Source organism: Cordyceps militaris (assembly GCF_000225605.1).
Source record: "Cordyceps militaris CM01 unplaced genomic scaffold CCM_S00003, whole genome shotgun sequence".
NCBI classification, from domain to species: Eukaryota; Fungi; Ascomycota; class Sordariomycetes; order Hypocreales; family Cordycipitaceae; genus Cordyceps; species Cordyceps militaris.
In genome coordinates, this window is record NW_006271971.1 from 2,657,758 (window position 1) to 2,668,973 (window position 11,216).

Sequence of the window (11,216 nt, forward strand, 5' to 3'; positions counted from 1 at the left end):
AGAAGCTTCATAGGCGATAGCAAGACGAGTTTTTTCAAGAATAGAGGATGCAATGACGATTGGCCTAAAGTCTGCTCGAGACAGGTGAAGCGTGTGCGGTCGAGCCCCGGGAGTGCGGACGGAGGGGTGAAGTCGGAAGCGGAGCAGGTGGCCGGGGCCGGATTGCGGAACGCGGAAGGGGAGGCGACGCGGTCAGCGCACAGAGAAGGCCGAGATGATGGCCGAGTTGAGCAGGTCGGGACCTATGGAATAAGGGGTGTTGCTTTGGTCTGTGTTCGGAAGGATGCGGACAAGGATATACAGGACGATGGCATCAAAAGCGTAATGGACGATGAGGGAGCACGGAATGCCTGAGGACGAAAATGAACCGGAGACCAGGAAGGAAGTGCGGTCGAGACAGAGGCTCTTGCCGTGAACCGAGACGGTCGGCGAGCCAGCAGCGTTCTCAAGACCCAGAAAGGAGTGGGGGGATGGGGGAGTCAAGGAGTGGGAGGCTCTGGCAAAACTCCATTTAGAACTCGACTAGTGGACGTGGGGTGGGTTTTACAATTAATGAATTATCAACTAGTTAGTTCAATGTACTTTGGAGGTCACTTGCGGGATGGCAGTCGCGCGTTTTAGCAAGGGGGGAGTGTGTGTGTGGTGGTGAAGGCGAATTGATGCGATGCAACGCAAAGCGGCAAAGCCGGGACGGATAGGAAAGGGTTTACGTAGACGGAGTACGTTGGTGTTGTCTTTTCTTGGGTGCGGCGGGAATATCATGTTTGACATGTGCCAGTGGTCGGGAGAGGCAGTGCCGGGGACCCGGGGGGGGGTAGATGGTTGGAATGCGCAGCAAGACAGGGAATAGAAAGGCATGAGCGGCGAAACCGATAGGGAACATGTACTTTGTAGATAGGAGCAAATAGGGATGTCGGGGGGGGAGAGTAGTACAACAGTACAAGAAGGACAGGTGAGAGCCTGGCGCAGCGCGTCACTGCCACATGGTAGGCCTTCGGATCGGGACGGAGAGGAACGATCTTGTTAGGCAGCTCTCGCTGGGGGTGTGTGGGCGCAGACGGTGCGGACTGTGAGGCATTTGAAACGGAAGTCCGGATACTACTAGACGGGACAGATAACGTCAGGGATGAATGGGCAAAACGGACAGAGATGGCTGGGGGCGAGATAACGGTGGACTGGGCCATATGTAGTGACAAACACAGATTGTGTACCAAGTAGTTAGGCATGTGTGCCTGGGGGCCTGGCGTCGATACGGGTGCGAGATGTGTGTTGTGGAAGCGATTGAGTGTGTAGATGAAGGGCGTGGGGGTTGATTTTTGTCCATTTCCTTTTACGGAAGTTGCTTTCGCTCCGGGACAACAGGCTCTGTTTCTGCTACCGACTACAGACATGGGATGATGCGTTATGGGAAAAGAGCCTGTTGGGCAGGCATACCTTTTGTCAACAAGTTGTGCCCGATATTCTTGAGCGAGACGCAGGGTAGGGTAGGTCGTGGTCGGGTAGGCGTGCATGCAAAGTGGCGGACTATTTTTATTTTATTTTTTTCTGACCGCTGCCGAGAAATTGAATCATGTAGCTGCAGAAGGAGAGGAGAGAAAAGATAGCTTGAAAAGAGGGATTTGGAACAAGGAGACAAGAGGCGGTCATGTTGTGAGAGCAGAGAGAGGCATGGCAAAAGGGTATAAGTGGTTGGCTTTGACAGCTGGAACAGAGCGGCCATTGTAGAGGAGGAAAAGCTGCGCCAAAAGGTGGTGTAACCCCAAAAGAGGCACTGGTCATGGGGAGAGGATTATTATTAGTTAGGCATGGCGCGAATAGAATGCGAACAAGGCATGAAATGTGCCCTTGTAGGCAGGCAGGCGGTGGGTGGGCGTGGGATGGCGATGCGCATTTGGAAGGTTGCGACGGAGCTGGACATTGGGATGCCTTGGCATTTTCGCCCATTGCGGCAGGCCCAGCTGCTGCAAGAAGGAACAATAAAACAGTGTTGGACCGGGAAGAGCGGTAAACCAAAAAAAAAACGAGGGCTTGCATCAAAAAAACACAACATGTAATTCGTACGCCTGGCATATGCCCTTGTTGAGACGGGAAGCTGAAGTGAGTGGCTAAGCAAAAAGAGCCCAGAACGTTGTTCTGGAAAATAAGCTCGGGGGTAAATGTTTACACACCCTCTCCTCTTTTTTTTTTCTCGTCTTTTTTTTTTCATTTTATTGCAAGTTTTATTTTTATGCGGTGCTTGTACAAATTACAATTTGTTTGATTCGACCTTGCCGGGCAAAGTCGGAGAAGGCCGGTTGCATGCAACAGACGCGCGCGAGTAGGTTTTTACTGGGCCCGGCGCAAGGCCCGGACTTGTTCCGTTTTTTAGAAATAAAAAAAAATACGAAGAAAAAAGGGTGAAACTTTGACTCGTCAAAACAAAGCACACGGCCACACGGCACAAACGAGCCGAGAGTCGAGTGGTTGGACCCGTGGTTCTACAACATCCCATCTGACCTGTTTTACACGAACAAATCCTGGCCCAGCAGGTTTATCCATAACGAGGCTGAACAAAAAAGTGCCGGCGCAAGCCGCGGTTGGCCAACGGACACTCCTGCCCTCGTTCGTGAAAACTCGGAACATGATGAAGAAAAATTGAGCCGCAGCGACGGTTGGAGGGGGGCGTGTGCAGGCGGGCTGGGCTTGGCTTTGCGGGGAGAGCGCCAGTGGGAGCGTCTTTTTAGTGGGCGAGCGAGCCACAGGGGCGGGGGAGTCTGGGCGGGGGAGTCTGGGTCTGCAGGGGACATGGCAGAGGGGGAACAATGCACAGCGACAGCCCCAGCTGGACGAGGGAGAGTACAGGTTTGGTTATTGGGACGTTTTGCCTTTTTATTCGCATTTTTGCATATATATATATATTCTCGCCCATCTTCAAGTTTCATCTTCATCAAGTCTCGTATCCCCACCCCTAATCCATTCATCCATTATGAATTCCTCGCAGCTCACATCACAACTCGCATGTCCCCCTTAGCAAAGCAGTGGCTTAGACCCCACGACGGGCTGCCCTAGCGGAGCCGCCACTTGGGCACCACTGGCCCTGGCCCCCCCAGACTTGAACTTTTTCGTCCGTCAGGTGGTCTGTTGGTATTTTTAAAAAAAGTCGGAGTGGCTGGCCAACGCTTGAACAGCCTTTTTCAGTGTATCAAAATGGAGTATCAGTACTACCTCCTAACTTAGTACTAAGAGAATGGTCCACATAGGTCCAAAAAGATGCGTGCATGCATTTGCCCTCTACTGCACACCCCCTCGATATACCAGTAGCGTACCAGTATTCCTCATCATTCCGATATCCATATGCACCTTTCAATTTCGAACCATTATTCGTTTATTGTTTCTTGTCCATTTTATTTCCTCCCCGTACCTGGCCGTGGGTAGCGTATATTTGCGTCCATTGGGTCGAAATTGGGCGCCCATCTTACTTGCCCTGTAGCCACTAATACCACTACTACCTCCAGCGTACCGAGTACAAAGTATAGCACCCAGGATTCCAGTCAAATTTTACACAATTTTAGTATTGTAGGGATCTTCGTCTGCAATCTCCTACTCTTATTCTTCATGTCCCCTGGTATTCTCAATATTCTCATTACTTCGTACAACGTCTCGTGAGTCGTCTTGTTCCTCGCCCGTCGTATGGTGGAACCCCCGCGCCTCCCCCCCGGAAACGCCCCCCCCAAGCTCGGGTCGGCGCCGTCATCTGACGAAACCAGCAATCCAGACCTGGGTCTGCTTTTCGCTTTTCGTCTCTCTGGCTGCGTTTACTGCCATGCCCTTTTTTTTTTTGCCCCCCTCGTGATGATTCGACGGGGATCATTGGGATCATTGTGAAACTCAATGGCGTCTGCTCGTACGTTGGTTTCTCAACCTGCTCCGGCTACACCCCCCTGGCCGGGGCCACCGCTCCTTCTCCGTCTACCGCCGGTCCGTCTCTGACTCCTGAGAGTGAAGTGACTCTTTTCAGATCAAAACGGCCCGTCCCCAAATGGTGGCTAGTGGGAGTGGTAGAATCTAGAATCTAGCTGCCAATTTCCCCGCGTCCGGCAAGACAATGGGCCCAGGAACAATCAGATGCGCACTCTTCTTGTTGCAGCCCATTTGCCGTCATCCGGCATCATGTCTCTACTACTGTACTACTACTGGTAACTGGTTAGTTGGCGCTCATGCTCCTCTAGTTGCCTTGAATGCTCCTCAAGTTGCTTCCATGATTGGCGTTATCATGGGCTCATGACGCCAGCATTTTGCCTATTTAGACGTAGCTTTGGGACAACGAGCAGCCTATCATGAGCTAGCTCTGCCACGGGTCGTTTTCTCTTGTTGCGAGACGATGACGGCGGACTGACAATGCCTTCCAAATCGCTTCTTTCCGGCAGCCGCGTTGACGGCCAAACTGGCTTACTACATGTCTCGTAAATCCCGGGATGGCCCTTTTCAATGCGTCTTTGTATTAGAGTAAATGAATCGTCAGATCAATTCGTCTTTATATATATATCAGGGAATTCTGCCTCTCATTCGCTTTTGATTTTTGACTCTTGAGCAACAAGCAACAAATTGCCATTCTCAACCCCCATTCTCTCTCTCTGCCTTGTTCAACGGCAGTTTATCCATTGCCACTGCTACCTTGAATCGATTTTGCTGCCTCGCCATTTTCAGTATACGATACATAGTATTTGGCGCACGACTTCGTTTCTTTCCTCATCCGACGTCTTGGTGTTACAGCCTGATTCAACAAGGACAGCTGCCAAACGCCACGCCAGCTCGACACAGCCGTCCTGCACTGCAACGACCTAACTAGTTATTGCATCCCGTTTATTCCAACAGCACAGTTCAAAAATCGAATAAGCACACGCCCTTTATTTTTCAGTGGACTTCTTCCAAGGAAAGCAAAAGAAAAAAGGACCCATCCATTGACGAGCCTCGACATACTGATCCAAGAGTACCTACCCTCGCTACACTCTCTCTCTCTCTCTCTTCCGAAATAATATCGTGCCCCGACGCCTTGGTCGCACAGCCCTGTCCACACATCTTTTTTTACTTGTTACCAATAGTTACTTAACTACTTTTCTCGACTTGTTCTTTGGCGCCCGCCATCTCTGCCCCAGAACCACCAACTCCATTTTTCGCCCCATGCTCCAAGAGTCTACTGGGGGATTTACACACACCGCGCCGCAACAGAACATCACGTTGCTGCCTTGAGCCTCTGTTTTGCCCGCCTTGCAATTTTGATTCATCGCTGTTTTCGACACCGACTGATTCTGAGCCGCCCGACGTCTGCTCTGCAAACTTGAAACTTTCAAAAAACCCGCTCGGAAGACGGTGCAACCTGTTCTTGTACCGACGGCCTCGCCCAAAATCGTCCCGGCTTCTTCCACCCCTTGCCAAATCCTTGTGCAAAGCACACGCCTCGCCCTTTTACGCAATACAAACCTTCGTGTTGGCACTAGCTACTAACTAGGTAAACTACTGGTGCTTAGTAGCCAGAACCGCACACCCCTCCCTCGTCACATCAGGCCGGCCATCCCCCCCCCCCCCAGCCAAATCTCCCGGCCGATTCCACTCTGTGGAGCGCAGCTTTGAATTCCTCGTCTTCGTCCTCGAATACGTCCCGGAACCGCCTCTTCTCCCCCTCCCCCTCCTCCGTCCTACTCCCTCTTGGCTACGCACTCACACACACACATATACAAGACGTACCTGTCCCGTACCGTTTCAACCTGATCGTTGTGCAAGTGATTCCTGCACACGCCCCCCTTCCCACTCTTGCACCCGTCGCCCCAATCACTTCTCGTCCATTATCCACTCCCACCCCCGCTGAGTTGCCCCGGCTCAAGAAGCGTTCCAGGCAGCTGAAGATCCAACTACTTGTTCCGTCACGACAAGAGAACTTTGAAAAAAAAAGCCTTGTGGAGGCCCGTTCCCGAAAGTACTTTAATAGCCATGGACCCCGTCGTCAGAACCGCTTCTCCCTATCCTGATCCAACAGTCAAAGGCCCTAGATCTGTTCTTCAAGCTCGCCGTCCGGATTTGCGCAGAAGTATGCTACTCTTCCTTCTTCTTGGCACTTATACATGGACAATGTGTCCTGTCTATGCCTCCTGCCTCCCACCACACCGCTGACAAGCCCATCTAGTGATTTCCAACAGTGTTAACAAGACCTCCCTCCACCCCGGTGGTGTTCAGTACGTCTCGTCGCGCTCTGCTCTCATCCATCACACCCATCACTAACACAACACAACACAGGCCTCACCGCGAGCACACCGAGCTTGAGGAGGAGCTCCACGAGACCGCTCACATTGACTACGACCACGTCGCCATTGTAAGTCCCGAGAGACAGCCTCGTTGACCACAAGGACAAGCTTCAATCGCTAACACGGTCTCTAGATCCACAACCCCTCCGTTGCCGCTCTCTACGAAGATGCTCTGGTACGTAGCACAACACGTGCGATGCCGGCACTGGATGCCGAGCTCGCTGGGCCACTCGGGTGTGCCCATTTCTGTGCGACGCACACAAAGCTAACGGTTGACCCAAGGTTTACGAGACGGGCTCCGCCATCACCGACTCCGGTGCTCTGACTGCCTACTCCGGCGCCAAGACTGGCCGCTCTCCCCTCGACAAGCGAATTGTCCAGGAGGACTCGTCAAAAGATGACATTTGGTGGGGACCCGTCAACAAGCCCATGACTCCCGAGGTAGGTTTATTCTTGTCATGATGCATTATTTTGTTTCTTCTCCTCCCTTGCCCTGCCCTCCACCGCCGAGTCGTCCCGTCGGGCGCGGCACGCGACACACCTTGGGGGGCGGGCGCAGTGCATACAGCCTAGCTCCAGCCCGGCCCATGCGGGCAGTTCGCTGCACCTCTGCGCCGCATTCTACCTTTGCGCCGCCGGCCTTGCATCTGAGACTGGCTCAAGAGAGCCGCATCCTCAGCTCTGCGAACCCGTTCCCAACCTGTCGCGGCCTTGGTGCCTTGCCCTGCTTTGGGAATACCTTGCATGCATGGATCCGGCAATGATGCAACCCCGCATCAATGAATGCATGTGATGGCCTGGATTTTCGCCCCCCTCCCCTTGCCTTGGCCTGCCTTGCGCTTGTGCAGCTGGCTGGGGTGGCCCCTCGGTTCTGCCTTTTTGTCTGCTGGGTTTTTGACGTCTCGCGCTGTTCCGCTCTCGTCACTGCCCCGCAGCACCGAAACAGCCGAGTATAAGCGGAGCACGGCGTGTCCTCGTGGCCGCTGCTCTTCCGACTCGTCCCGGCTACTTTCGCCTACCCCACCTAAGTAGTTGGGCCAATGAGCAAGTGCTTATTGCCCAGGCTCGTGCCTGCCCAATTGGGAAGCTCCACAGCCTCACTCGCCGACCATGCCAGTGCCTTCACTGCCAGACTTTCCTATACATTTTGCTTTCACTAGGCCATTGTCATCATCAACATCATCAGTACTATACGCAGCCGCTAACAGAATGCACAGGTCTGGAAAATCAACCGCGAACGTGCCGTCGACTACCTCAACACCCGCAACCGCATCTACGTCGTCGACGGTTATGCTGGCTGGGATATCAAGTACCGCATCAAGGTCCGCGTCATCTGCGCCCGTGCCTACCATGCTCTCTTCATGCGCAACATGTTGATCCGCCCTCCTCGTGAGGAGCTCGAGGGATTCCACCCCGACTACACAATCTACAACGCTGGTACCTTCCCTGCCAACCGTTACACCGAAGGCATGACCTCTGCCACCTCGGTCGCCATCAACTTCGCTGCCAAGGAGATGGTCATCCTCGGTACCGAGTACGCCGGCGAAATGAAGAAAGGAGTATTCACCGTCCTCTTCTACGAAATGCCCATCAAGCACAACGTCCTCACCCTGCACTCCTCCGCCAACGAGGGCAAGGGCGGTGATGTCACCCTCTTCTTTGGTCTCTCTGGTACCGGCAAGACCACCCTGTCTGCCGACCCCAACCGTGCTCTGATCGGTGACGATGAGCACTGCTGGAGTGACAACGGTGTCTTCAACATTGAGGGTGGCTGCTACGCCAAGTGCATTGGTCTCTCTGCTGAGAAGGAGCCCGATATTTACGGCGCCATCCGCTACGGCTCCGTCCTCGAAAACGTCGTCTTCGACCCCAGCACCCGTGCCGTCGACTACGACGACAGCACCCTCACCGAGAACACCCGCTGCGCCTACCCCATCGAGTACATCTCCAACGCCAAGATTCCTTGCCTCTCCACCAACATGCCCACCAACATTATCCTCTTGACTTGCGATGCCCGCGGTGTCCTGCCTCCCATCTCCAAGCTCGACCGCAACCAGACCATGTTCCACTTCATCTCTGGTTACACCTCCAAGATGGCCGGCACTGAGGACGGTGTCACCGAACCCCAGGCCACCTTCTCGTCGTGCTTCGCCCAGCCTTTCCTGGCCCTGCACCCCATGCGCTACGCCAAGATGTTGGCTGACCGCATCGAGGCCAACAACGCCAACGCCTGGCTCCTCAACACCGGCTGGGTTGGCGCCGGTTTCTCCCAGGGTGGCAAGCGCTGCCCCCTCAAGTACACCCGTGCCATCCTCGACGCCATCCACAGCGGCGAGCTCGCCAAGGTTCAATTCGAGAACTACGACATCTTCAACCTGCAGGTCCCCACCACCTGCCCCAACGTCCCGGACGACATGCTCAACCCCAAGAAGGCTTGGACCGCTGGCGCCGAAAGCTTCGAGGCCGAGGTCAAGAAGCTTGGCGGTCTCTTCAACGAGAACTTCAAGAAGTACGAGAGCGAGGCCACTCCCGAGGTTATCAAGGCCGGTCCGTCGGTCTAGGTGGCTCGATAGTGTGTCCTTGTTTACACGCACACTCTGCATATGCCGTGACGGCTTGAACAACAGAACAGATCTGATGAGGCCTTGAAAATTTTATAATTTTTCCTTTGTCGAACCATTTCCTATGAATTGTCTGGGAAAGGATGGGAACTCTGGCGTTTTTGCTTCATTTACACCATTAGTCCAAGATAGAATGGCCACTGCCATGAATACATTTTCATGAACACTTTTGATGCTTCCAATTTATGCATGTCTGCCCTTGACCACCTATGCAGTCTGAGATGTCTTTTCGATGCAAACAGGATGCAGTTGGGATAACTTTTCGATGTACAGGATGCAGCCTTTACGATGTAAACAGAAAGGCCCCCATTGGTCAGTCAGCCTGACGCCACCAAATCGCGATTGCTGAGCACATGACACACACCTCTACCGCTGGCGCCATGCAGTCAGGAGCTTATTCTGGCGACCGAGTATACGCATCAGGCCGTTGAAAACGGGTCTTTGGCGGCTTCAAACTTTTGTGCAAGGCATATGGGTGCAGAAACACAACCCACTGAGCGACGTGTGTGGTGACTGGAAGCCGACGGGAACTCGAGAAGCTTGAGTACCCCAAAGCAGACGAATACATTTGGAACCAGTGGAATTTTTCTTGAATGTTTTTTTTCCTGTATTTTTTTTAAAGAGAAATATAGTGTGATGACTGAGTCAACAGAAATTTATCGGCTCAAGGTATAAGAATGTAATTTTTTTGGTTTCAAAAGGCGGCCTTTGTACAGGCTATGCCGCGTAGCACAATTGAGTAGTATACTTAGTATGTATAGACAAAGTGCGGGTTCTCCTTGTCAGTCATGTTGGCCCATGCCTCGGGCGACTTGTACGCCTCCTCATTTTGCTTCGTCTTGTCGGCGCGGCGGTGATTCATCCAGGCGTAGTAGACAAAGAGGAGGAATGTAACGAATGCGCAGCCAGCTTGGGTGCCCATGACGGCAAGCTTGGCTGGGCGGAAGTCGGGGGCGTCGCGGGCCTGGAAGGTCTGGGGACCGATAATGTTCCCCAGAGAAAAGGAGCCAGCAATGACAGCGCAGGCAAAGGCGCGCTTTGTGGCACCGGCGACGTTGACGACGGTCCAGTTGTAAAAGATGGCCAGGGGAGCAACGACGGCATTGACCAGGTAGATGCCCGCAAGGATGCCGGAGCGGTTGGTGGTCGGAAGGAAAGACATGAGGGCGCCGCCGATAATGGCCGGGATAATGCAGGCAATGATCCAAGCCCAGCGGTGGGAGCCGTGGCGGATGCCGAAGCCGACCATGAGGGTGAAGAAGATGCTAACGACGCCAGAAGGCATGTTCATGAGGGCAGCCTGCTTGGGCGAGTATTTGAGGTTGCGGATCAAAGTAGCAGAGTAGGTGGTGATGACACCGCTAGAGACGGACAGCAAGACGACGGCGACGAGCAGGAGCCAGATCTGGGGGTCAAGGAGAGCCTCGAAAATCTCCTTGACGCGGAACTTCTTGGACGAGATGCCAGTCTGGTTGACGGAGACGTGCTTGAGAAGAGCGAGCTTCTCGACGTTGGAGAGCCAGGGCGCCTGCATGGGGGTATCGGGTAGGAAGACGATGACGCAGATACCGATGGCGATGGTGATGCAGCCAAGCGTCAGAAACATGGTGCGCCATCCGGAAAGCGCGGCGCCGGGGGTGATGTGCTGGAAGCCGTACGAGATGGCGCCGCCGAGGATCTGGCCGAGTCCGAGGCCGAGATACCAGAAGGAGAAGCGCGGGGCCTGCTCCGACTTGGTGTACCACTGGCTGCTGATGAGCATGAGGGAGGGGCCAATGGTGGCCTCGAAGATGCCGAGAAAGACGCGGGAGACGAGCAGGGTCTGGGCGTTGTGGGCGGCGGCGCCGCATGCCGTGGCGATGCCCCAGAGGGTGACGTTGAGGCCGAGCCACTTTGCGCTGGGCAGGACCTGGAGCAGGTAGATGTTGGGGATCTCGAAGCAGAGGAGGCCGACGAAGAGGTAGGTGGCAATGTTGGAGAAGTCGTTGCCGGAAAAGCCGAGGTCCTTGGGCATGCCCATGACGGCGGCGTAGTTGTAGATGACCTTGTCGAGGAACTGGAGCGTGTAGCAGCAGAACATGAGGGGCACGATGCGCCAGTCGACCTTGCGGCGGAGCGCGGGCAGGTGGACGCCGTCGACCTCGCGCTCGTCGATGGGGCCGACGCTCTGGAGGAAGCGCCAGGCCGTGTCGACGTCGGAGCCGGCGGACGCGGGACGCGAGGCGACGACATCGTCGTGCTTCTCGGAGCCGCCAGATGACGAGTTGGCGCGAGGGGCGCTGGCGGCGCCGAGCTTTTCGGCGTCGGGGGCAGACAT

General features: G+C 54.5%; 2 protein-coding genes across 2 annotated transcripts; one reads left to right on the forward strand and one right to left on the reverse strand.

The window, feature by feature from the left end:
- Positions 1 to 5,967: 5,967 nt before the first annotated feature.
- On the forward strand, positions 5,968 to 8,839 carry CCM_04470 (phosphoenolpyruvate carboxykinase; the record flags this gene model as incomplete). The annotated part of the gene is made up of 7 exons (XM_006669618.1): positions 5,968 to 6,064; positions 6,161 to 6,209; positions 6,271 to 6,346; positions 6,412 to 6,453; positions 6,561 to 6,719; positions 6,847 to 7,020; positions 7,496 to 8,839. The coding sequence occupies 7 exons, from the start codon at positions 5,968 to 5,970 to the stop codon at positions 8,837 to 8,839; spliced, it is 1,941 nt and encodes a 646-aa protein (XP_006669681.1).
- An 808-nt stretch (positions 8,840 to 9,647) lies between these two features.
- Positions 9,648 to 11,216, reverse strand: CCM_04471 (MFS transporter, putative; the record flags this gene model as incomplete). Its single annotated transcript, XM_006669619.1, has 1 exon — positions 9,648 to 11,216. One exon carries the CDS (start codon positions 11,214 to 11,216, stop codon positions 9,648 to 9,650), a length of 1,569 nt encoding a protein of 522 aa, XP_006669682.1.